Source organism: Mustela putorius, unplaced genomic scaffold (assembly GCF_011764305.1).
Source record: "Mustela putorius furo isolate JIRA1106 unplaced genomic scaffold, ASM1176430v1.1 tig00000228_pilon_pilon_pilon, whole genome shotgun sequence".
Taxonomy (NCBI): domain Eukaryota; kingdom Metazoa; phylum Chordata; class Mammalia; order Carnivora; family Mustelidae; genus Mustela; species Mustela putorius.
In genome coordinates, this window is record NW_025421322.1 from 6141452 (window position 1) to 6169337 (window position 27886).

The window sequence follows — 27886 nt, forward strand, 5'->3', positions numbered from 1 at the left end:
GTTAGCTAGCTTAACTACAGTTGCACAGCAAATGCAAGGCAGAGGCAGAACTCCCATCTTGACTGTCTAAAGCATGTGCTCTTTCAATACTGCCTTTTTGTATGGGAGGACCTCGCAGTAGTATATTCTGCATTATCTCTGACAAAGGGGCCGTCATTCCTTCGAAGCAGCTTGCCTGCTGCATGTCGTGTGCTAGTCCAGGCAACGGACATTCGTGGACCGCTAAGCCAGGCACAGTGTCTGCTCTCAGAGAACATACTGGCCAGGTTGAGAAGTAAGACACAGCCTCAAATGTAAGACACAGCTGTAAATGTAAGACACAGCTGTAAGTAATGTAACATGAGGGGAGGAGTGACAAAGACTCTACTGAAAATAGAGTTAATGTGCCAGGAAAGTTCTGGAAAGGGAAGAAACTCTGTTTTTTATTTTAAGATGTTCCCAACTTCTTACTTTAAAAAGTCAAAAATGAAAAGTTGAAAAAATAATACACTTGATGCCATACACCCTTCACTGAGATTGACTCATTGTCAATAATCTGCCAGATTTCCTTTATCTTTTCTTTTACACACACATGCACACGTGCACATGCACATGCACACACACACACACACACACACACACACTCACTCTTCACTTCTAAATACTCCAGCACTTAGAGATCTCCTTTCCGTAGGATCAAGGTAAACATGGGGGAGAATTTGGCTTATGAGCTGTGTCTTAAGGTCAGCTGTAATTCAAGCATGGAGAAGTTGGAAAGAAGAGCAGGCCAGGTGGCCAAACAGGAGGCCGGGAGATGCAGAGTGGGAAGCCCTGGAAGGGCAGGGGATTGTGGAGCACAGGAGAGAAGGTCAGAGTTGTTTGTAAAGAGGGGAGAATGAAAGTTAAGAGAAAGGAGGAGATTGACATACAGAGAATTGGGCTGTTGGCAAGAGAGGATCAAGGATGGGACTTTAGACTCATCCCATTGAGCGGCTATGGAAGAGGGACCAGGCAAGGAAGGCATGGTCAGTAGAAAGAGTGCGGAGGAAGGAAGGGGTGGGGAGGTGGAGAGAGAAGGAAGAAGTGCCAGTGAAGTCAGTGCTGTAGGCAGTGGTTTCTGAGAGCCTGGTTCTCATGCGTCATCTGGGGAAGGAGTTAGAAATGCAAATACTTGGCTCTTTCTTTCTTTACCTCAGACCTACTAAACAGGAAACTGTGGTGATAGGGCCCTATAACCCATATTTTAACAAGACCATATATAAAATATAATCCATATTCTAACAAATTTGAGAACCCCTCCTTATAAATTTGCTATAGAGAAGGCTGACCTTGAAGCAAGCAGTTTTAGTTAAAATAGTGAGGAACAAAAGTCACAGGTCAGTGACATGGCCTGTATACTGCCAATAATTTATATATATGCACCTGTGTATGAAATGCATGTTGAAAGACATGTGTTGTGTCATAAGATAAACAGACTGGAACAGCTCAGTGTTAGAGAAATCATTATTCCATATTCCCTGGCTCTTTTTTTTTTTTTAATTTTTAAAATTTTTTTGAATATTTTATTTATTTATTTGACAGGGAGAGAGAGCACACAAGTAGGCAGTGTAGGAGGCACTCTTTCCCGAGCAGGGAGCCCGACTTGGGGCTCGATCCCAGGACCCTGGATCATGACCTGAGCTGAAGGCAGCCGCTTAACTGACTGAGCCACTCAGAAGCCATGAGACATGCCCCTCATGGCTCTTTTAAAAAAGAAAAAAACTCTCTTCAAAATGTATTTAGTAAAGTGAGATGCAGAACTGCATGTTTACTGTGGTACCATTTGTATAAAAAAGAATAATGATAGGTATTACATAGCATGTTTCTAGAAGGATACACAAGAAATTGTGAAGGATCCTCAAGATCCTTGCTTGTTGGGGGCACCTGGGTGGCTCATTGGGTTAAACCTCTGCCTTTGGCTCAGGTCACGATCTCAGGGTCCTGGGATCGAGTTCCAAATCGGGCTCTCTGCTCCGTGGGGAACCCGTTTCCCACCCCCTCTCTCTGCCTGCCTCTCTGCCTACTTGTGATCTCTCTCTCTGTCAAATAAATAAATAAAATCTTTAAAAAAATAAAAAAAGAATCCTTGGTTGTTGATTGTGGAGGGAGCTATGCAGGGTGGAGGGGCGTTTTTACAGTTTAATTCTTCTGTGCTATAGTATTACAAACTCATTACAAGTTTTGAGTATTAAACATGAACCAGAAAGGATCAAAATAGCAACAAATGATCAGCAAGTTGAGTGAGTGACTCAGTCTATGCTTCCATTCTTCTTGTGAGCCGGAGCCCAGTATTTATGAAACAGCCCAACCCACTGTTGGGCAAGGTCCAAACTTGTCCTTTTCCTGAGGTGCTATTTCACAAGCTATGTCCAGGTGACAGAGCAGAATGGCAGAGTCCTGTGATCTGAAGAGCAGTAAAGGTTCTGCCGGAGAGATTTCTCGCTTTCCCCCTCCCTGTCAGAGCCTATGACTCAGCCCTCTAAAAGTGTGGTGCAGAGATAGATTTTCAAATCAGTTCACCTCAATTAAATATCTTTTTGCTCAAATTAATGCGAGTCATAACTAACCTGCCTTTGCCTCATTTGGCAATAGTATCACAGAGTGCCTTGGGAGAGAACCCAGAGAAGAAAGGGGTCTTACACTGCGGATCTGGGGACCCACAAAGAAGCAGCCTTGCAGGAGCAGTTGGGGAGACAAAATGGGTGGGGCCTTGTGGCTGTGCCTTGGGGGTGAGGAAGGGCCAGGGTCGGAGGGTGGGAGCAGTTGGAAGAGCAGATACCGGTGAAGGTGGACGCCATGGTAATGACCATGAGCTCCCTTAGATTTTCGTAGCACTTTACATTTTAAAACATCATCTCTTAAAACATCATCTTAAAACATTTTAAGTGTCGCACTACCAAGGTGATGGTTGTTGTACCTGTTTAAAAATGAGTCTGAGGGGTGCCTGGGTGGCTCAGTGGGTTAAAACCTCTGCCTTTGGCTCAGGTCATGATTCCAGGGTCCTGGGATTGAGCCCCACATCGAGCTCTCTGCTCAGCAGGGAGCCTGCTCCACCCCACCTCCCCCTGCCCCGCCTCTGCCTGCCTCTCTGCCTACTTGTGATCTCTGTCTGTCAAATAAATAAATAAAATCTTAAAAAAAAAAAATTAGTCTGAAAGGTCAAATAATTAGTCCAAGGGCCCCCTGCTGGAATCTGCACCAACTACCTAATTTTGAGTTTCTAGGTTTTTTGTTTGTTTTTGCTGTGCTTTCCTCTCACTTGGCTTCCAGTTTCAGAGAAAGTTCTGTCTTTTTTCGTACAGAACTTCACTTTTGAGTCCTCCTACTTGATCCTTGCTCCAGGGCTCTAAGTCCCACACTCCCCTTCGGCAGCCTCTTCCGTTCCCGCTCTCCTCCCATGTGAACACCTCCTCCATCTTGAAAGAACACCTGGGTTTGCCCCTGCTTTCTGGTACCCTGTTCCTGGTCCTCCCTCCTTCCTCTATCAGACTTCCCAGCTGAGATGCCTTCTCTATGTCTTCAAGTCCCGTCTCCCTCAGCAATCTGGCTTCCTACCTTTCTCTCTGTCAGGCTGGCCTCTCAGAGGGGTGTGAATCCTCTTCACTTCTGAACCTGGTGGGCCTTTGCTCAGCGTCCCTCTTCTTGTCCTCTTTCTAACTTGGATGTTGGATACTGTAGCCAGAGTTCTATCCTGATAATGCCCCCTTGGCCTCCTCAGGTGTTCATTACTTGATTACAATGATGAATATCTTGGTTGGCCACTTCCCTCACCAACCCCTTCCTTCGGGCTCCTTCTTAACCTCTTCAACACAGATCCTCCTCTCCCATTAGGCTGGGCTTTTCACTCTTTTCAGAGTCAGCATCCACGTCTCTTCTAGCTCAAGACCCCTGCATCAAAACTTCTCGGGCTGACTTGCTGCTTTCTCAGTTTTTCATCAAATCTCACAGCATGTATGGTCCGGGATTGTCAGTTTAGTATCTAATGATACACATTCCACAGTAGCGAAAACCATTATGTCCCTCCTCTCCCTTGAGGGATAGGGCCATACTGTACATCACTTCTGCCTCCCGGAGCTTCTGTAAATAGTATCCTCCACGGCACATACACATGGACATGCATAGATATATTCACACTGAATATACAGTTGGTGCTCAATTTACATGTGTTGATATACAAACAAATTTTGAGGATAAATCTGGTCAGAGCAGCCAACCCTGCTGTGCTGTTTTGACGACTTTAGCTACTCAAGGCAGTTCTGGCTCCTAGAAGATTTGCCTTATGAAGGTGAGAGCATGGATAAAGAGGGAACTGTGTCTTTAGGAAGTTAATTCTCTCTTCATTCATTGGACAACTATTTGTTGAGTATCTATCATGGGACTGGCACTGGGAATAGAGTGACCTTGAGGCAGATAAGGACGTCCTCTTAGGAGCTCACAGCCTCATAGAGCGGACAGGTAATTAAGCACCAAGCAGATAAACAATAAGATATATCCAAACACTGTGAAGTACTTTGAAGAAAATGGAGAAGAGCAGTGTGACAGAGTTTGCTTCTGGTCATGGGCTGAGGTGTGAAGAGGAGGAGGAAGACAACTCTAGATGGGGGGGTCAAAGCCAATATTTCTGAAAAGTTGGCATTGGACTAGGCATCTGAATGAGAAGAAGGAGCTGGCAATGTGTGCGGCAATCTGTGGGGACAGTGTTGGAGATAGCGGGCCCAACAAATAGCCAAGACTCTCGCCTGGGAACAGGCTCGCCATGTTCTCGAAATGGAAAATGTTGAGGGCTAACAAAATATGGAAGACTATGATAGACGATGTGAGTAAACCCAATGTGTATATATGTATATACAGCTATATCCAGAGTATCTGTAGGAGAAAATAAAGGAATATATCGTCAGGTTTTAAATCATTGCCTAAAAGTGCTCTATAAATGGAGGTGTCAGTAAATCTAAGAGCTTCTTAGTTCCTCAGCAGAACGGCAAGCTCTTTGAGGGTAGGGAGTCTGTCTCATCATTCTTGTGTCCCACCATGTAGTGTAATGCCAGGCACAAACAGAAGATACTTGATAAATATTTGATAATTAATGCACGAAGGCTATGAATGAATTCCCAAGGCTGAGATTTCACATGTTCATATTGTCTACTTTAGGCTGTCTTTCTGTCTCAATTTGACATCGCATCTGCACCAAAATACCGTCATATAAAATGGAATAAAAATGCTGGTATTTAAGAAAGCCATCCATATGGTCTTTAATAATTTTAAGAACCAAGAGGAAAACAGTGGGGAAATTGGCAAGAGCACACTTATATATTTATATATTGTTTGTGTTTTAGGCTGAAAATGCTGATTTCTGGGTGTAGGCTTATGTCGCTGTAATTTGGAGGTTAATGCATGTGCAGTTTCTCGGAAAAGAGCTCTTTAGAGTCTCAAAATAAGGAAAAATGTAGCTTTCTTTGTCTTTAATCAGAAGGTACTTGAAAATGCAAAATACAGTTGTTTAAAGAGGAAAAAAATAAATGTTTTCCATCAAGTCAGGGACATTGTGATTTTTTAAAATCCCAAATCGTTTTGTATATCAAAGATAGACCCGTTTATGTTAAAGGCAAGCTCTGGGGAAAAATCTTAGGAGTTAATAATCAAGTTAAAGCCCACTGATCTGTATTTATTTTAATAAATCTTACTACATGCATAGTACACAACTGAGAGTTATTATAACCTGGACAAAGTCACTTGTCTTATGTAAGAACTACAAAATGGAAATTGCAGTTCATATGTAAAAAAAGATTTTATTAAGAAATATCAGTTGTCATGAGACTGCCTCTGTTTCTGGAAAGGTCTTGGTGTACTTAGAAACTATCTGAATCAATTTCTGAACCAATGACAAAATTTAAATACTATTTATTATCTGCCTAGATACACCTGATTTAATGAGTATTTTTCTAAGGAATAAATTATGTACTGTCATAATTATAGGAAAATTAATAACAGAGTTTGAAAACATGATATGAACATATGTAACATTCATAATTATTGGGTGACAGACCCAATTGTTCATGGCATTTATATGCTCTCTACATAATCAGGGCTCCTGCTGGAGTTAAAAATTTTCTGTGCTTGACATTTGGGTGAGCATTTGGTGGGGGAAAGCATACCTTTTTCCTAAGTTTCTATAACACACATTTGCAAACAGTGCTTTGTAGATAAACTTCCAAGAAATTGGCTTTCACATTTGCCTGCTGCGCATGGAACTAGGACATGGTTGGGTTTACAAGATGAAACAAATAAATGCTTATCAGTTCTCAAGCCAAGGCTTAGTTAATGCCCTTCCATAGCTTCCCGACCCCTCTACCCCCCAACTGCAGTTAAAGTTCAACCATTTAGGTTTTGAGTGCAGCACAGCGAGACTCTGATTGATACCATTGGGCACTGAAACTCTGCTTCGCTCTTGGTTCAGGCAGCCAGGCCAGAGGAGAGCAGTGCCAACCGTTTTATAAAATCCCTGCCAGTTAGGATAATTCTGGAAACTGCCAACCTAATGTAGCAGCGAGGGAGGATTCTTATGTTGCTTACATTTTGTAGAATCAGGATGCCATCAGTCAGAGAGCCCACTGGACCTTTTACTAAGAATCTTCCTCTATTAAAAGACCCTGATTTAAGTGTGTCCAGGTAGGATCTAGCGTGTTGTAGCTCATTTGACCTCTAAAGATCCTTGCTACTGGGTGGCTGACTGTTCCAGCTCCTGCAAGAGTTAGCCCCATTTCTCGTAGTTCGTTTCCAGTAGATCTGTCCTACTCAAGTGGCCCTTGTAAGTATATGCATTCCATCAGCCCAGCTCTCTTAGTTGTGATTGGAGCTGACAAAGGCCCCAGTTAATATTGCATCCTGCCTGTCTGAGTGTGGTCCACTGTGCGTGATGCATGGATAATTCACTGACCTGACTCTGAATCCTGATACCTTAGGAGATATGTCTGCACTGTTCTCCTCCAGGTTCTGTGGTGCTAGGCAGGTGCTTTGAGGGAGTGGGGAAAAAAAACAGTCTGCATGGATTACAGTCACTACAGGAAGATTTCTCTATGAAATACAGGGTCAAAGATATGGACAACTGCATAGCTCCCTGAAGTAATCACTGATTTGCTGACACAAAGTTGCATTTCATACATTCTGGCCAAGATAACCCCATTGTCAGTAATAACAGTAACAGTAAAAGAAGTCAAGTGTTCCCAGGGAAGTTGCTTTTATTTGTTTGTTTGACCGTGAGATAGATCAGCATTTGATGAAGTTACTGTAATCTTTAGAACACCGTCATATTGCCTCTCTCTCCCCATGTAGATTTGATGTCTGTGATTACAGGACCGTAACTAGTGCATCCGAGCCGATACTGAGCACAATCTCAGGAACACATTAGGTGTTTAAAAATACTTGTCTTGTGCATGAAAGTTCTCTGTAGCTAGGCAGCAGAGAGCATTCTCTGTCTGCTTTTACCCTGAAAGTTCCGGAGGAGAAACAGGCATGACATACTCGTTCTTAGTGCTCTCCATCACTCAGCTACCCTGAGTAACTTGACGTCTGCATTTTTAGTCATTGGTTTTTTCCTATCATTCCTAAATAATTCACAAGCGTTCGTGGAGTCCACTGTCTCATCCCAGTGTCTGCGAGGGTTTTGTTTCACACATATAGGCCTTCCAGGTTCATACGTGCCTTCCAGCTGTGTTCTGTGTCCTCACTGCTTCTGTACACAGCTCTCTGTGGAGAGCCTTGACCACCCTGTGGTGCTTATAACTGGGTTACTCATCTGTCTTCCTCTTGGACTGCCCACTATGTGAGGCAGGGGTCTGGCTTTTTTCTGTCCCCTGTGTGTAATGTGTTTGACCCCCGATGGGCTTGTATTGATGTTTATAGGATGAATGAATAAGCAAATGAATAGAAACACTGAATGAATGAAATGAATTTATCCAGTGTTAGATCATCTCCAGGCACTTGTTTTTAGATGATGGCTGGAAAAGAGAGTCTGTGTTAACTAGCGTGTCACTAAGACCTTTCATCTTAGCCTTATTATTGATGTGGTGTTTTATACTGAGGTTCCCTCATTATCAAGTAAGAGTTCAAAAACAAAATTAAAAATGATCTTTATATAAGTTATAGCACTAAAAATGAGACATCTGCTTGTATAAATTACCAAAAGCCTACAGGCAGTAGAGCTTGAAATGAGTTACATCAGTTAGATCAGTCCTGGTAGTAAAATCAAAGATTTGAAAGGATTTTAAAATGTAGTTCATGCCAGTGGGTCTTTGCTTTTCCAGGGCTGTTCTTTTTGATATTGCTGTGACACACAAGATCAAGGGTTTGAAAGTGAATGAAAATTTCAGTGGGACCAAATAAAACCCAGGTCATATAATGCATCGATGAAACGGTTTTTAGAATACATAACTGTACAATTTAAGAATGTGTGCTTTAAAGTTAAATGTTAAACAAAAATAATAAATGTGGTAAAAATGAAAAAAAAAATGCTTGGGTGTTCCAAGAGACCACTTCTTTTTTTTTTTTTTTTTAATTCTTTTTTTTCCATTTTATTTTATTTTATTTCTTTTCAGTGTTCCAGCATTCGTTGTTTAGGCACCACACCCAGTGCACCCTGCAATACGTGCCCTCCATAATACCCACCACCAGGCTCACCCAGCCCTCCACCCTCCCTCTCCTCCCAAACCCTCAGTTTGTTTCTCAGAGTCCATAGTCTCTCATGGTTTGTCTCCCCCTCCAATTTCCCCCAACTCACTTCTCTCTATCTCACAGTGTCCTCCGTGTAATTGCTTATGCTTTATAAGTAAGTGAAACCAAATGATAATTGACTCTCTGCTTGGCTTATTTCACTTAGCATAATCTCCTCCAGTCCCATCCATGTTGATACAAAAGTTGGGTATTCATCCTTTCTTTATGCATTCATCATTGAAGGTCATCCTGGCTCTTTCCACAGTTTGGTGACTGTGGCCATTGCTGCTATGAACATTGGGGTACATATGGCCTTCCTTTTCACTACATCTGTATCTTTGGGGTAAATACCCAGTAGTGCAATTGCAGGGTCGTATGGTAGCCTATTTTTAATTTCTTAAGGAATCTCTACACTGTTTTCTGAAGTGGCTGCACCAACTTGCATTCCCACCAACGGTGTAAGAGGGTTCCCCTTTCTCCACATCCTCTCCAACACTTGTTGTTTACTGTCTTGTTAATTTTGGCCATTCTAACTGGTGTAAGGTGGAATCTCAATGTGGTTTTGATTTGAATCTCCCTGAGGCTAATGATGATGAATATTTTTTCGTGCCTCTGTTAGGCATTTGTATGTCTTTGGAGAAGTGTCTGTTCATGTCTTCTGCCCATTTTTTGACGTGATTATCTGATTTGTGTGTGTTGAGTTTGAGGAGTTCTTTATAAATCTTGGATATCAGCCCTTTGTCTGTAGTGTCATTTGCGAATATCTTCTCCCATTCCGTGGACTGCCTCTGTTTTGTTGACTGTTTCCTTTGTTGTTTAGAAGCTTTTGATCTTGATGAAGTCCCAAAAGTTCATTTTTGCTTTTGTTTCCTTTGCCTTTGGAGACATATCTTGAAAGAAGTTGCTATGGCCTATGTCAAAGACACTACTGCCTGTGTTCTCCTCTAGGATTTTGATAGATTCCTGCCTCACATTGAAGTCTTTTATCCATTTCGAATTTATCTTTGTGTACGATGTAAGAGAATGCTCGAATTTCATTCCTCTACATGTAGCTGTCCAATTTTCCCAGCACCATTTATTGAAGAGACTGTCGTTTTTCCACTGTATATTTATTGATGTACTTACCACATAAATATAGGTAAATATGGGTGCTGAACCCATTCCTTTATTCCATGGTTAATCAACTGTAAATGATAAACCCACTGTGTAAAGTGAGGATAAAGTTAGTCATTTATGCTCTTCTATTTCTCCCAACATTTAATGACAAATTATTATTTTTAGTTCTTCTCTTGGTCAGTGTTGTAATCTTTAATAATTTATTGAAGCTACCATTTTTTTTTGTCCATGTTATTTCTGTTATATCTCTTGATGCCCCTTGTTTTAAGATGAGGATACCAGTGAGTTTACAACATTTCCTCCATCCTATTTTATGTCTTACCCTCCCTGGCTCTTCTTTTGCTTTTTCAGTAACCTAGAAGTATTTTAGTATTTACATTATACCCTTCAGGGAAGGATTTTTAAAATGATCTAAAGGGAAAATTGAAAACCAAAGCCAATAAGTGACTTGTCTGAGACCCCTTAGCTAGTTAAGGTTAGAGCTGGAACTAAAGCTTAGGGCTTTCTCGGGGCACCTGGCTGGCTCCTTTGGAGAAGCACGCGATTCTTGATCTCAGGGTCATGAGTTCAAGCCCACATTGGGGGTAGAGATTACTAAAAACATTAAATAAACTTGAAAAAATAGAAGTAAAAAAATAAAGCCTAAGGCCTTTGACTTCCGATCTCTAGGGGGTTTTGTACAGATAAACTCACTGTTTGATTCATCACGTATTTATTGAATGTGTGCCCTCCGCCACACACTATAGTAGATGCTACTAAGACAGAAGCATAGGAAATGGTCTCAAATCTCAAAGTTACTAGTGACGGAGGAAAAACAGATATATGAACAAATCCCTGTTTTAGTGAAGTAGTGTGCAAGGGAAAGTGCTATCGAGTTCTGTTTCTGGTTTTTGTTTTAACCCCACAGCTCAGAGATTTGAGAAAGCGATAAAATTAGAAGTGACGGCTTTAATATGTTGCAGAGAGAGTGTAATTACATATCCGATTTATGCATGTTTGAAGAATAAATAAGATTTTGCTGATACACTTGAAGGAGAGGATTGTCTATTTCTATTAAGATTTAATGCGAAAACAATTTTTATATATTTAAATGATAAATTATGTATTATATCATGTCTAATGGGCTCAACCTGTTGTTTCCGAGTATCCAGATATTTTTCAGTTGTCCTTAGATGATTGTGTAGTATTTTGACTCCAAGTCTAAGACTTACGCATTTTCTACTAGATCTTTTTTTATGGTGACATGTGAACTTTTTCATTTCTTTTCCCACCCTCAGATTTTCATCACTGTGAATTGCCTGAGTACAGATTTCTCCTCCCAGAAAGGGGTGAAAGGACTTCCTTTGATGATTCAGATTGATACATACAGTTATAATAACCGTAGCAATAAACCCATTCATAGAGCTTACTGCCAGATCAAGGTCTTCTGCGACAAAGTGAGTAAAGATCATAAAGGTATCTTTGTTACTAGATGTTACTTTTAATGACATTTCCTCCTTGTCACCTTCTCTTTATAGTGGTGTCAAATTAATCACCTTGTCGAACACACTGGGAGTTGTAACCTTTCGTCTTCAATTCCTATTAGATATCTAGGGAGTCATCAGTCGACTGTACTTTTTTTTTTTTTTTTAGTCAATCATTTTACTACTGATTTAATGGCTGATTGATATTGCACTGTGCTACTCACTTAGATAAATGAAATAACAGATTAATAGTTTTTACTGGGTATAGACCTGTCCCAGAGCATATCATTATAACCTTTAATATTTTATGGGTTTTATTATTTTATGGGGTCTCATCCAGAGCTTTTTGGAATAGAAATGGCACCTATAAAATAAGTTCTTTAGTAAACATGCACTCAGGAGGAGATACAGCTTTTTAATCTCTCTGAATCCCAACACAAGAAGATAGAGCAATTAGAATAGCAAATCTTAAAATCCTGTGCTTATGTGACATGAGGTTTTTACAAATCCCAAATATGAGTGGGAGTAAACAGCAACGAGTTTTGAGGCCTGTGCGATATCAGCATCATGAGGTGGAAAGCAGTGGTGCTACTTGATAACCAGAGAACAGGAAGCCTACAAGATTGCCCCATGGTACCCACGAGAGAATGAAGTGTGCCAGCTGAGGACAGCATGTGAAGCCGGGGTGGGAGAGTACGGATTTGTAGACTCCAGTTTGCTATTGCTGGTAGAGGCAAAGGGATGGAACATGGAAGTGTTTGGGGCTCTAAGACCTCCAGAAAGTTAGAAATTAAAGTTCTCTTCTTTAAAGTTATAAATTAAAGTTTTCTATGGCAAAACTGTGCTCTGAGGAAAAGCTCCTGGGAGTAGAATCCAACTTGAATCGAACTCCCTCCACTCCTCCAAAACAAGGGGCGAAGGAAAGAAGTTCCAAATAAAAAGGACAAGGAGAAAGGATACAGAGTAGACAGATCTCAGGAAATACAGACTATTTTTTTTTTTTTTGGTCACTTTGTGAACACATTGGAAGAGAGAGCATGAGAGCCGTGAAGTCGGCAGAACTCTTGTTCCACTCATTTCCCTTAAAAATAACTATCAGAAAAGAAAAACAGTTGAATCCCATACAGTGTCTCATGAAAAAAAGAGATTAAGATCTGCTTGACTTCCTCGAGGACAGTGGGTACCTGCCCATGAAACAGATAATACCTACAGCTGAGTGTTCCAGAATGAGCTAAATGAAATTAAGAACATCACAGAAACCATGAAGAGCAATATAAATCACATAGAAAAATTCATGAGCTGTTTTGAAAATAGCTGTGATAGAATTCAAGAGAGAATTCAGAAATAAAAGATTAAAATATTTCAGAAGTAAAGACTATATTAGATGCAAAACAAGAATGAATGAATATACCAGGGAATGCCTTCAGAGGAATACAAGTTGAAAGGAGAAAAATTTTTAAAATCAAAAGGAATAAAAAATGAGAGACAAAAGAAAATAACAGATAGAAGACAGAGGTAAAGAAGATCCATTATTAGGAATCTTTGAGAGAGAAAACAAACAGTGGAGCAAAACAAATGCTTAAAATGATAAATCAGGAAAACAGTATAAACTATATGCATAAATAAATATGTGTATATTTAAGCAGCCTACTGCATACTCGGGAAAATTAACCCAGGATAATCACTATCTAGTTGTTAACCTATGAAACTATAAAGATATTCTTTGGCCATCTAAGTAAAATAGACTAGACTAGACTAGAATAGAATAGAATAAAAAGCCACTTTTTATCATCAGACTTTTATCATCAGACTTTTCAACAGCATTCTCAGGGTAGCCTCCCCAGTAGGCGGGCCTGTTAAACCAGTAGACACAGTTGTTGTGTAAATGAGTAAACAGTAGGTGAGTTGCCAGGGTCATACAGCAAAAAAAGTAGGGGAGCTGGATGCAAATATGGGTCTGATTCCAAACCCATACTCCTTGAATGGATGAACAGCTGTACACATGGAAGCCAAAATGACAACTGATGATTCAAAACCTCAACCAAGAGCCAAGGTGTCCTTTAAAAACAAAAGGAAACATACAAAAATCAGTTAATATCTTCAATTCAGCATATTAAACTTTAAAAAAGCATTTTCAAATGATGTACAATGTGGGATTTCTTAAGTACAAATGGGACAGCGTTTAAATGATTTGAATTCCCTCACTTTATTCCAAATACTTTAAGGGAGATTGTAGAATCCCACCTCCAGGAATCTCTTTCTTGGAAGTGAGGACTGGGATTAGGGGGAAGGAGGAAGGGAGGGAAGGATGTGATAGAGACTGGGTGCGGTCCATTTACCCTTACATTGCAGCTGGGATTGATCGTGGGAAAGAGAAGCTTTAAAGGATGCTCCTATAATATTTTTTTTCAACAATGTTGATATGACAAATACTAAAACTCAAAAAAAAAAAAAAAGGAAAACGCAAGATGAATTGAGAGTGTTAACTTTGTTGTTCACCTGTGCACTAACACTCTAAGAAACTAGTGATGTCAAGTGTTGCCAATGGTTGGTTTTAGTTTAGTTATCCTGGTATTAAGGATAAGGAAGAAATCTCAGGCAGGGTGTATTAACCTTAACCTTAACTAGCAGTTAAGGTTAATACATTCTTCTAATAAGCTGGATACCAAATCTTGTGTTGTGATTTGCCGTATTTGTAGCTCTAATTTCAAAACCCAGGAAAAACTTCCTCCTGGGAGATTAAAAAGAGAAAAAGTTTAATTTTTCCACTTTTCAGATGGGTGTGTCAACGCAAATTATTTTGAATTCTTCTCTAATGTGAAAAAACTAAGAGCTGTTCCATTTTAAAATCATACATTTTCCAGTCACAGTCAGGAATCTTAAACAGATGGAATTCTGCACTATTTATAGTTCTCCAGCTTGATTTATAATGAACACACCTGTGAGAATCAAAGACCTTCTCTAATTTTTTTTTTGATATTATGATACCTCTATGGAAATACAAGTTTTTGCCTTAAAAAAAAAAATTGGGATCTGTCTGTATATCTACCTATATTAATACCTATGACTGTGTCTTTATAGCTGTATTTAATTACTCCCATTATCTTTCCTGAAAAACAAGAATTATAGTACTATAAATAGTAAGTACGTATTGTACAAAACTTGAGAAATAAAGCAATGTTCTTTTTTTATAATAGTTTTTTTCCCTTTATTAATTTCTGTTTGAAAAGATCTTGGAGGTGACGACTATTGAAGATTATGAAAAGCTAAAGGTACTCCTGCAAACCATCTTGGTACCTTGGCCAACTTTCAACTGGTTATAGACACATTTTTAAAATAAATTTAAGAGAAATTATTTAAGTATCCAATAAAACAAAGATAGCCATTATCTCTCAAGAGGTGGCAAAAATGATCACAATATAATCAGGAAATCTTGAGGTGTATTTTTTCAATCTAACACTCCAAAGTGAGCATTTAGTTAGAGGAAATTATTTTCAAATGATAAATCTGGTCTTTGTAGCAAATTACACTGTTCTGGAAGAACTAGACTTTTTTGTACTTTGATAAGAGTGGAAAGATCTTTTAGAAGGTTTAGGTCACAGATAATCAAAGGAAGTAAAGGAATTCATGGAAGGTCATGTTCAAGGAAACTTTCTCCATCTTAATTAAATATATCTCAGCTTCCCTGGGTCATTACGACGTCAAAGCTTTATTTTAGAAATAGGATTGTGGTTCTCCTAAAGATGTTTGGATACTATCCAAACTTGTTTTGTCATACTGATACCTGAGCATTCTGGACAGATGGTATTTTATATAGACATGGCACCAAGAGTAGGCAGTGTGGGAAGCTACTGTAGGTTTTATGTTAATCCATTTGGTTTGGCATATCCAAGAATGCCTGTAAAATAATAAGCAGGTAACTTTATTGCCTAAAAGTTGACACTGAACATATGTAAGTCTTGAAACAAATTAATTGCAGGCTTTTTCTTCAAAGTAATAGTACAAAATAAAACAAGAATTTAGAAATAAAACTGCTTGACCAACCTTGGGGTCTATCTTCCGTGAGTTATAATTTATATAGATAGAAAAAGTTGTATGTTTTTATTTATATTAAATAGTATATTGTGCAGAACTCCTAGTACATAGAAAGACGTCTTATGGACCCAACAAAAAAATGAGTTATAGGAGACTTTTGCTTATATCTCACACCAATTTCAACAAGGCAATGTCTATACATTTAATACTTTATTTTCCCAAAATATTATATGTTATCTAGATACAAAAACTCTGCAAAACCTTAATATATCATGAAAAAACTTCCAAAGAATATATTTCTGTATTTTATCTCCCTTGTGCTCTGGATTTCCATGGTTTATAATTATCCATGACAATTCAAAACTTAAAAGTGAAGCCCTATAAAATAATTACTCCCTTTTGGTAGTAAGAAGATTTTTGACATAAAAACATATTTAAGATATCTGGTTAAACTACTCTATCTGTCCAGATCTTATCTAGGTAAAGCTCTTAGAACTCACCTGGCACAGAATAAGTGCTGTGTAAATATTAGCTATAATTACCCATTTTTCAAGAATTACCTCTAGTGTTATCTCCTTATGATGCCTTCATTGCCCACAAATCTCCAAATCTCTTGTGCTGTGCATTTACTTCGGCCAGAATTTGGAATCGGCTTTTTTTTTTTTTAAGCCAATTTAATAAAACATTTGTCTCAGTGTTTTAATTCAAAGCTTTGTATATCTTTTTCTGTGAAGTGCCTATTTCATGACTCTTGTCCATTTTTTAAATTGGTGCATTAGTTGTCTTTTTAAAGTTGAATCATTACTTATATTAAGGATTTAGTACTTTTTAAAAAAAAGATTTTATTTATTTATTTGACAGAGAGAGATTGAGAGATAGCAAGAGAGGGGAACATAAGCACAGGGAGGAGGAGAGGGAGAAGCAGGCTTCCTGTAGAGCAGGGAGCTCGATGTGGGGCTCGATCTCAGGACCCTGGGATCATGATCCAAGCCGAAGGCAGATGCTTAACGACTGAGCTACCCAGATGCCCCAAGCATTTAGTACTTTATATGATATTTTTTTGCGATATTTTCACCATTTTGTTGTCTGCCTATTAATGTTTTTTGTTGTTGTTTGTTTGTTTTTTTCTGTTTTTGTTTTTGTTTTTTGCCTAACAGGTTTAATTTTTACATTTTCAAATCTAACTTTTTGTCTTGTGGGATGAGTTAGGGGCAACTTTTAGTTAGCGGTTGCCAGCCAGTATGTGCTTCTCCCTTCCTTACATGTACTGTCACAAAGGGCAGGAACTGTCAATGCGTATCTGAAATCTAGAGGAGGAGTCTAGTCTGGGGTGTCTATCTGGATGTCACCTGTCTAGGGCATCATGGAAATATGGGTGCGGGTGAACTCTTCTCCAGCAAGAATGGAGAGAAAGAAAGGAAAAGAAAACCTTTGGGACATAGGTATTGAGGGTGAGAAGAGGAAAATGAGTTGGCAAATTTGACACATTAGAGTGACAATAGTAAGAGTCAGGGAATCCTTGAAGGCCAAGAAGGAAAGATGTAAAGTGATGGTCGATTGGTTAAGTAGAGAGTGGGCTCTGGCAGGAGAAGCCAATGAAGAGGTCAGTACTAGAAACCGAGGGGCAAAAAAGAGGTGAAGAGACCAAACTTCTTTCTACCTGGCTGAACAAGTCCATCTCCAAGCACTTATGAACACGTTAAAACAAAAACCGAAATCCTACTTGTATGTCCGAAGCAATCATACATATTGTGTATTTCCTTAGGCCCTCCCTCATACTATAATGGTGTTTGTAAAAGTTCCATGACAATGAGCAAAGGGAAAATTTTATAGGGAATAAACATTCAACTTTAATGCTCTCTCTGTGCCTAGGAATGATGTTAACAGGCCAATGCTTTATCTTAATGACATTTTATTATAATCCCTAAGGTTACTTAATCGACCTCACCTCACCTAAGGAACCTGGGCCTGGTCTTTCTGTGTGAATTAAAAACTGAAGTTGTGTATATAGGCAGGATTTCAAAACAGGGGGAAATAGGGAAGAAGTGGGATCCCTCGGAGGTCGAAATGTAGTACAGACTAAGGATCTGTCTCAGCCTTCAGAACCTTGGCCTGACCTCCCTGGGGGCACAGAAATGGGGCCGCCTGCTCTCCCTTTACCCCTGCTTTGTTTCTTATCCTACAGACTTGTCTATGGGTGCTGTTTTTGCATGCTCTGATAACATAGCTGGCATTGTTTGCTTTTCCCTGTTAGGGAGCAGAAAGGAAAATCCGAGACGAAGAGAGGAAGCAGAACAGGAAGAAGGGGAAAGGCCAGGCCTCCCAAACCCAGTGCAACAACTGTGAGTGTTGCTGAGGAGGGGTGGGCTCTGCCCAGGCCATGTCTCCTCAGGGGGACAGGTGGGAAGAAGTGGGTGGTGGGCGAAATGATGGGTGTGGGAGGGATGGCCAGCTTTTCCCTAGCCACGAAGACTGGGTGACTTGTGTCTCTGAAAAGCAAATGGTATCCCACGATCACGGATTGTTTGTGCTGGGAGGGACTTTGTAATATCACGGAGCCCAACATCTTCCTCCTCTAGATGAGGAATCTAGGCATGAGAGGCTCTATCACCAGAGTGCTCGCCCAGAGCTCACGCGCTTTCTGTTGGTTTGGCAGTGGGAGATGGGGCGATTGTAAAATGTGTTCACATCTGTGGCTTTTGGAAAGCTTCAGAGGGAACAAGAGGGAACTCGGACCAGGGCTTATAGCTGAGAGCTCCAAGTCACACACAACCCTCTCTCGTCCAGCCTCTGATGGGAAGCTGGCAGCGCTGCCTTTACAGAAGAAGAGCGACATCACCTACTTCAAAACCATGCCCGACCTGCACTCACAGCCGGTGCTGTTCATACCCGATGTTCACTTCGCAAACCTGCAGAGGACGGGACAGGTAGGCTCTACCTGCTAACATACACCTGCCCTCCCTCCCCGGGCCAGTGGAACCTTAAGACTGAAACACGTCAGGCAGTGTTGACCTTGAAAATAACCTTTGCACTCCATGTGTTGCCTGAAAAGCCAGTCATTCCCTAAGAAAGTGGATTTGTATAGAAAGGAATGTCTCAGCAGAAGAAACTCACTTAGTAAGGGGAAGAAGAGAGTGAGCGATAGTGGTGAAGTGTTGACAAAGCAGAAAGCGGAAGAAAGTAAGGAGGCTGATAAACTTAGAGAAGTTTTGCGAGGTTTCGGGCTGTCCTTTGGGCCTGTGGAATTAGCCTGGTGCAACAGAGCTCCATCTAATGGTGGAAAATTGAACTGCACCCAAAGCTTCAGAAAGTTGCCCAAGAGGAAAATTTTTTGATTATATAAAACCGTATCAACAATTTTCCCCCTAGTAAATTAACAGTTCCCATTGAATACATAAATCACTCCACACCAAAAGAAAAACTAGATTGTAGACAAGCCTTTTTAAAAGTAATTCTTGTCTTCTGGTTATATCTACAAGCAAAGAGCTAAAATTAAAATAACATAAACACCCAGTAATCAACTCAGTAAGGTAGCTCAAGTTGATGAAATATTAGGTGTCCACTAAAATTATAATTATGTAAATTATGTAGCAATATAGGAACTAGTTACAATAACATTTAGTGCAAGAAAAAATTAGCATACCCTTTTGTGTCTATACTGTGATTCTAGATATATATCTGAACTTGAATGTAACAAAAATTGTAACATTTGATGTTAAGTGATGGATGATTTTTTCTATTTTTAATATTTTTAGTATTATTTATTTTATGTGATAAATTAGAGTCGTTAAAAAAATGTACTTGCCTAGCATTAGCCTGATTTGTCCTTCAATAAATAAGTCGGGTTTTAGTGAATCTTGTGTGGGTTAGCTTTCTTTTAAACTCAAAATCCTCCAAGGAAAAGTTTGTTTTGAGAAATGAGGCATATTGACATACTCAAGTTTTTCTCGCATTCTGAATGTTCAGACACTCAGTGGAATTGACCTTAGTCAGGAGAGGACATCATTATTGGCTCAACTTGCTCTTTCTGAAGAATATATTGTCCTTCCCCTTGTTGTTGCATTATTGGTATGAAACAAAGCAGTTACAGCAAGCGAGGGTTCTTTGTTGCTGTTCATGACAGAACATGGTTACAAAATCCAACTAGTGTTTTCTTAGAGTGCATTCCACTAAAAACTAATTTAACAATCTCATCCTGTCTTACTTGTTTGATAGGAACAAGGTCACAAGGGAGAAAGAGGAATGTTAAGATTTATCAAGCTATGAGGGCCAGCACCTCATTTTAATTTATTTTTTTAATTCCCAAGAGTTTGGTGATTTGTTCATTTACCATCTTAGCCCCATAGGATTTTATGAAGCTGGGTATCCGCACTTTCCAGAAGAAGGGGTAATTCAAATTGTTCTTAATGTTTACCGTCATGATTCTGGCTTCGGCTCTGTGTCAAAGCTGACAGCCTGACCTGTTCTCTTGGCAACGTTTCCCTGAAAAATACAAAGCTGTAAATAAATCTTCAGAGGAAAATTGACCAAATCTGTGAGTCTTCTGGCCTCACTTGGCCTCTCCATGTCCGAACTGTGTTCCTAGTCTGTGGCCAAATCAGAAGGAAAATGTAGCCTGAATAGTTTATTAGGTTTTTCTGTTTTTTTGTTTGTTTGTTTGTTTCTTTTCTTTCTTTTTTTTTTTTTTTTAATTTTATTTTACAGTTTATTTGGTTTTAGGATTTGCAGAGCAGCTCACTCAGCACCCCTAGGTCATGGGCAAAGTTCAGTTCTGCAGTCTGGGGTCACCCTGGCAGAGCCCTCAGGCTTCCCCTGTGGCTGTGGAGCCAGAGTGAAGGGGGTCCGTGAGGGAGCCTGCTGAAGCTCTGGGCAAGGAAGGAGCACAGTCAGCTGTGCTCTGGAACAATGCGAGAATAGTCCATGGTTGATCGACTTACTTGGTTGGCCCAAGGACAGGAGCACCTACAGTGTGGCTGGTTGGGACTTAAAATCTGCCTTTTCTTCTAAGAGCTAGAAAGCGGGGAGATGGGTCCAGAGGCAGAGCTAGAAAGTGGGGAGACAGGTTCAGAGGCAGGAGGGAAGACGACAGTGCCGTGATGACAGAAGTGGGTGTGGGGAGGTGTCTCATTTTGACAGGCAAAACAAGATCCAGCTGTGGCAGGTCAGGTCCCAGATGGTCCCTGGGGCTTTTCCCTGGAATGCCTTTAAAAACAGGAGCTTGGGAGAAATTGTGAGATACAGAGGCATCATCCTTCTGATTGGACTTCCTCAAGGCACCTGAACCCAAGGAGGACTTGGCTCTTCCCTCATACCCTCAAGAGCAGTCTTCCCTGTTGTAGTTTGTAAGCCACCTTCCCCAAAACCACAGGCGTGCTTGATAAGAATTCAGGTTCCCAAGTTCCATTCCTAGTGTTTTGAATCAAAATCTCTGAAGAGGGTTCCATATTTTTTATGCACTCTAAAGTTTGAGAAACACTCTCTAAAAATTAAATTCATATCACTAAGCCCTAGAGCCAACAAGGAAGATACAGTGGCCACTGTATGAGAGAAGTGACAGTGCAAGGGCAGGGATAGGGACAGTGTGGTAGAGGCCATTCAGGAGGGCAGGAAAACACTTAAGTGAAGGCTGCTTCATTTCAGGGTCACCAGTCAACTTTGCAGAGAGCCCTCCATGACCCTGTCACACAGAGAGGGCAGATGCGTTACACTGCATTTAAAGAAACTAGCAAAAAGCAGGCCAACGTCAGGATGTTTTTCCCAAAAAATCCAGTTTTGTGGCCAGTGCTGTGGGCCAGGCTCCCTGACTTATGTGGGCCATTCCATATGCACCTAAATAGACAGTCCCATTTCTAGAACATCACCGAGGCAGAAACTCCAGTGCCACATTGAAGCCTGGGGTATGGCAGAAGAAAACAGCTTACCTTTGCTGCTTTCTGTTAAAAAGGAACACAGTACACAATACCACAATAGACATAAAAAGTTTTAAGAGGGTAAGTTCCCTGTGGAAATCTTACTAATGACTAGAGTGGCTCATGCCCAAGGAGTCCCGGGTGGCTGGCTCTGTTATGCCGTGAAGTCGGGGAGTGACAGCATCCCAGGCACTGCCAGGAGCCTTTGAGAAGTGCATCTGCACCGGCAGAGACTACTGAAGTTAAAATGTAAATGTCTGATGCTAACTTGGGTCTCGCCCTTTACCAGAACAAAGATGATCCCGAAACACGTAGATGAAGCTCAAGAAAGGTCATGTTCATAAATCATTGGGTCACGTGGACCTACATGCATACCAGGTCCCCTCTGGAGTTCTGTAGTTTCATAAAATAATAAGGATGCTTCATAATTTCTCTAAATCTGATTTTGCCTGCCACAGGGCTGACCACTGAAAGGAATCTGTTCTCAGAAGTCTGGCCTGGAGCACCTCCTAGAGCTACTTGGCCTTTCCCCAGCCTGAGGACAGTCGACTTTAAATGTCTTTGTTTATGGGATGCCAGAAAGGCCCAGGCCCTTTCGGGGAACCAACAGAGAGGCCTGGGGTTACTGCCGCACTGCCCTGGGACTCTTGCTCCTGTCCCTTCTCTAGAGCACAGTATCTGTCGTCAGCTCACCTCTGGACCCGATGGGATTGGCTACTCACAGGCCTTGCTCCAGAGCCTTTCTAAACAATGATTTGTAGATCCTGCTAAAGTAGACCTTTAATATCAAAAGCAAGGGCTGGCTTAAAACTGTAAGTAATCTGATCAGAATGACGTGAGCTAGAAATAATCAGATTTCCAATTTGACTTCCTTAAAATCTAAGAAATAACCCTAGGGAGAATGTGGGGTTAAAGTTGTATTTCCTTGGACATGCGTGCGCGTGTGCGCGCGCGCACACACACACACACACACACACACACAGCGTCATGACACAGATTTGCCTATCGTCTTCTTTAAAACAGAGTGAGAGCCTAGGAAAGTCTGGATCCCGTGATATATTTCCATTTCTTGCGTCTGACCTACAGTAAGCCTGTTGTTTTTTCCCACAGGTGTATTACAACACGGATGATGAACGAGAAGGGTAAGACACTCAGTTCTTTCGCCTTGCGTCCAGAGTCAGTTCGTGGCAGTAGAAATGGCTCTTGGAGCACCGGATAACCATGGGCTTAGAGCTGAGAAATGAGAAAGGCTTGACCCTGGGGCTGTCTCAGAGGAAGGCTAGGGAAATGCTGTTCTCCTTCCGACCTTTCTTTATCTCTCTTCTTTCTATGATCTGCCTCTGAATAACTAGCTATTTTTCCAAGTGACCTATCGCTTAGATTTTGCCTTTTCACCAATAATCCAACTACTGTCATCTCTAGCCCCAATACAAGATCAGGGTGAGCGTGGGGTGAGAGCCAGGGAGACAGCCTGCCCTGCCTAGGCAGTAGTGCTCAGGTCACCCACGTGAATCTCTTCAAGCCCTCACTGTGGGAGGTGGCCCAGGGCTAGTGGCGAGGCTAGTGTGAATGAAGCTAGGGAGGCTGAGAACCTAGTCACCGTCCTTGGGATTGTCCGTAAGGAAGGGTTTACATGGGGTCACTAAGACTCCCAAGTGTCTTGCACATCGAGTTTCTACATAGTGCTTTCTGTGCATTTGCTCATTTTATATACTCCTGGAATTTTAGAAACAAAAGGGAATCTTTGAGGTCATTGGGCTGACCCTCTCTTCTAAGCAGTGTAACACAGTACCCCACATTTTTGATAGGGAGTCAGGCAGCTTCTACTTGCACATCGAGTTTCTACATAGTGCTTTCTGTGCATTTGCTCATTTTATATACTCCTGGAATTTTAGAAACAAAAGGGAATCTTCGAGGTCATTGGGCTGACCCTCTCTTCTAAGCAGTGTAACGCAGTACCCCACATTTTTGATAGGGAGTCAGGCAGCTTCCATTGGACAGTGGCAGCTCTCAGAAAGTTCTTTTGTTGAACTGATGTCTGCCTTCACCCACTGACTTGAGTTCTGCTCTAGAGAATCCCCATCCATTTCTCTTCATTCAAATATAGTTTTATATCTCAATCTCCCCACTCCAGGAGATACCACCAAATTTTTGATAGTTTCCCTAGAACTGGCTCTCAGAAATAAATATCTGTTCTCAACCATATAAGTTGGAGATTATACTGGGATAATTTCTTCTTGTGACCTGGACCCTTTTTCCTCTTAAAGCAACCTAGAACTGTATTCATTTTTCAATATCCTATGTTATATTACATATATACCACTAAAATCTTGGTTTGCATTCTGTCTGTGTAACTGAAGTCTTCAGATCATTTTATTCAGACTGTAGTCAAACCAGGGAGGGCTTCCCTGTGCTTAAGCAGTTAGTATAATTATTTATAAAACATTTCTCGGTGAAATAAGTGGAGCAGATATCGCTGAGTTCATTTCCTAGAGCAGAGTTTGGTAAACTACAGCCTGAGGGCCAAGTCAGCCCATCACCTGTTTTTGAACAGTCCGTAAACGTTGTTTTTTTCTTTTTCTTTTTTAAGTAGGCTTCATGCCTAGCATAGTGCCTGGGGCAGGGCTTGAACTCATGACACTGAGATCAAGACCTGAACTGAGATCAAGAGTTGAATGCTTCACCACCTGAGCCATCTAAGCACCCCATCTGCAAAATGGTTAAATGGTCCAAAAAAAAAAAAAAAAAAAAAAACCAAAAGAAGAATAATATGGTGTGACAAGTGAAAATTAAATGAGATTCAAGTTTCCCTAAAGTTTCATTGGAACATAGCCATGTTAATTCCATTATGTCTTGTCTGCGGCTGCCTTCCTACTGCAACATCGGAGCTGACTAGTTGCAACACAGACCCGTTTAGGCTGGAAAGCCTAAATATTCACTAATCTGGCCCTTTACATAGGAAAAAGTGTGCCACCCTCTGGTGAGGTAGAGAAGCTCAAAGGACGCGAAGAATTCCCCAGCTGGTTAGGTGCAGAACCTTGCCCAGCACCTGACCTCTAAATTCAGAGTTCTGAATTTTCTAAATGCCTAATTAGATTGTTCTTTTTATCTTGGCACACAGGTAATAGATCCCCAGTGGCTGGAAAGAGCAGAAAGATTAGCACTATCCATTCTCATCTGGTACCTACTTTACCAGGGACCATGTGGCGTCATGGAAAGATAGTGACTCTGAGCTTAGGAAGCCCGGGTTCTACTCCTCCGGGGCCATGGCTTACCAACATGAGGCTTTGGCCTGGCTCCTTGACCTTTGGCCTTTGGTTTCCTCAGCTGTGAAATGAGGCTTTTGGATGAGGTGACCTTCAAGGTCTCATCTAGCGCTCTACTTACTCTTTCGTACTCTTCCCTTCTACCAGAGAAGTTAGCGTCGTCTGGGAGAAGTGCCTGAGACCCGAGTGCTGCCTCATGTGCACACCTCCCCTGGCACAGCCCACATGGCCCTTCCTAGCAAGCTGGCAATGTTTAGGTGGCCAATGACCTATTTCTAACTCGTCTGGCTTGGCCTCTCTGTAGGAATTACCCTCTGCTGTTGCATAATCATGAGGCCTGAGACCTGAGCCTCTGTCTCTCATATGTCTAGTTAGAGTTCGGTTGAGCACGGTAGGTGGCCTTGGAGCCCCAGTGCTAGTACAGGGTTGGTACATGGCCACTGTTATATGTTGAAGTAATAGTTAACATTCACTAGCTATCTTGGCTAGGCACTGTCCTAAGTGCTTTGTATGCATCGTTGGGTTGAAGTCTCCCAAAATTCCCATGGGGAAGATGCTGTCATGGTCTCCACTTTATAATGAGCAGCAGAGCTTGGGACCGAGAAGCGTGGTCTGAGTCACACAGCTGGCAGTGATAGAGGCAGGATCGGAACCGGGTCTAGTGGTGCTCCCCGTGGCCCGCTCTTGTCATCAGGCCCTGTTACCTCGCTGTCTTAATTCTTGATCCGTGGCTGAAAGGGAGGCCCAGAGAGAGGCCCCGCCCCCCGTTGTGATCGCTTTCTGGTCTTGACCAAGGCACACCCTTGGCTCACCCTCTGGAGTGCAGGACCCAGACTGTGACAAGCCCAGGTGAGGGTACCTGGCAGAGGGGGCCAGTGCTCTGAGCCCCGAGGAGTGCCACCTGCCCTGGCACTCGCAGAGCCTGGCACTTGCAGAGTTCAGTGCTCCCTGCCAAGCAAGAGCCATTAGTATGACAGCATCTTGTTAAGAGCTGGGAAGCCGCATTCTCTCAACCACAGCCAGAGGAGGTAGCACAGTGAGGCCCGCTGCTCCCTCGCCCGGCTGCTTGGAGGCCCCTGTGGTACGAAGACACAGGCTTGTTCACAAGCACAGCCCGGAGCCTCCAGTGCCAGCAAAGCTGGGTGTGATTAAAGCGGGAAAGTAGAGGAAACAAAGATGAGATGGGAGGGGGAGCCATCATTAGGCACGTGCCCAAACAGGACAAAAATGGGAACACCTGTTTGTTCCTGCCTCTCTTGATGATAAAGTGAGTATGGGGAGGGAGACGTCTGGTGCTGAGTTTGGGCTTCAGTAGAGCCCACGCAGGTTTGTTTCCTAGGCCAGGGATCCGAGATAGATGCAGAGGCTCTGGACAGTGCTTCTCAGCAGCAGGCCTCTTGCTGCAGTTTGGAATCAGTGGGAGTTGAAAAATAACTCACATAGGGGTAGCACCCCCGGGGATTTCAATTTCATTGGCATGGGGCACAGCTTAGGTAGGGAGACCTTTCCAGAGTCCCCGGGTGATCCTGATGCCCAGCAGTGTGTGTGAGGTCCTCTGCCCTGGAGGCAGCCAGCTGTGATCTGAATCAGACTGTTACAAGCTCCGTAACTTAGTATAATGACTTTGTGCAGTCTCATCTAAAAATAGCAAATGCTAATACCTAGCTAGTAGTCTGTCGAATGTCCTAGAATGTGGGAGAGACTTTCAAGGGGAAAAAAAAATCATGGCTGTTATTATTGTGGCTAAGGTTCCTTTTCAAGCCCCCAATAAATGATACTTAACTGAGAAATGGAAGAGAGGGGGAGGAAGAAGAATGGAAAGAACAAGCCAGACAGGAAGAATTTTCTGTGGAATATGGGCTCTTAACCAGGGATCCGTGAATCCTTGGGTTTTTTTATGGGGAAGAGGAAGGGCTTTAAACCCTTTGAAGCCATATGTAAATTGCTATGCAAATGTCACAGATGGTGGTAAATGCTGTTCTAATCCATTACTTCAGGGGACCTGGTCCCCATGCTCGTCTGACCTCTAGTTCCTGGAAAACCCTTCTTGCCTTAATCTCTTGTCCACAGTTGTCCCCACAGAGGGCTCCCCCCCATTCCAGCTTACAGTGGGGTCCCTTCAAGTCCAGCATCTCTGTAGATTTCACACTGCATTTGGGGCACAGGGACCCTTGGCAAGTGTGTCTGGAGGACAGTGGTTTCCCTCCAAGAATCTGCCATCACCATGGTGCTGATTGGAATCCTCAGACCACAGTCCTCTCCAAAAATTTCTCTTAACCCCTTGCTTTTTCTCAAAGGCACACCACCTTGGGGCTGCACTGTATTATCTCCTCAAAAGCTGACAGTTCAGGAGAAGGAAAAGGTTTGACAGGACAACCACAACCCTGTGGATTGGTCCCATACCAGCTCAGGGAGACAGCTGCCCAGGATGACATCACTCATCATGCTGAAGGATGCCATTAGAGGGCCCTGCCATTCCTCTTGCAGGAGGGAGAGTCCTGTAGATATTGCCAGACCAAACTATGAGCTTGGTTACAGTGTTGCTGAGAAGAGCCAGTTCTGGTGCTCATCTACCATGGAAGCAAACACTTTGGCTAAAGTTCAGTACCTTTGGGAGAAGTTAGAGATTATTAACCAATAACCAGTGAGTGCATTTAATCAACATAATATTAAATCTAAAAAGTCATCGCCCTGTGTTCATTAGCACAAAATAAAAATCTTCTAGCATTCCAACTACTTCTTTGAAAGGAACGCTTTCACAGAGTTCCAAGTGCTTTGCTTTGATAAGGTTCTCAGGGATGCTAAGCAAACTATGAAATAGTAGCAAGGTATACTGGGCTCACAAGGTGGTTGAAAATAAAAGACAACTCCCCCAAGTTTCCCAAGGAAGAGCTGAAAACATAAATTAAAGCTTTAGGGCCAGTTTGAATCGTTAAACCATTATGGATATTGCCGAAAGAATCAATGATTTACTGATCCTTGCTTTTGTTCATTTAATTAACCTACATTTAAAGAGTAACGTAGTTCAGAAATGTCTGTTACATTTTATGCAACACTTTTTTTCCCGAGTTCTTTACAATTCATCTTTGACATAGGGTCTTTCTCATCACTAAAATTAAATGTTTTGTGTCATCTCACACTATTTATCAGGGGAATTATTTCCCACTACGGTCAAAGTAGAGATACAGCTCTTTTTAAATCCTTATCTTCAAGACTGTCCTCGGAAATTTTATCCCAAGTCACAGATGCTGATTCTTATAACATAGAAATAACTACACAGGTATCTGCCACAAATTTGCCTCCCACTTTCAGTTGTTTTTAATTAAAATTTTTATTTCATGATAATAGATCCATATGCAGTTGTTAAGAAGCC

The 27886-nt window shown here is 41.6% G+C and overlaps 1 protein-coding gene across 3 annotated transcripts in view; it reads left to right on the forward strand.

Moving 5' to 3' along the window:
* The window catches only part of GRHL2 (grainyhead like transcription factor 2), a 161496-nt gene that overhangs the window by 108693 nt on the left and 24917 nt on the right, over positions 1–27886 (forward strand). For all 3 annotated transcript variants that reach the window (XM_013064756.2, XM_013064754.2, XM_013064755.2), the window contains exons 9-12: positions 11118–11276; positions 17593–17680; positions 18126–18265; positions 22358–22389. In XM_013064756.2, the coding sequence (XP_012920210.1) occupies positions 11118–11276; positions 17593–17680; positions 18126–18265; positions 22358–22389 (419 nt within the window). The remainder of the gene's footprint in view (positions 1–11117; positions 11277–17592; positions 17681–18125; positions 18266–22357; positions 22390–27886) is intronic.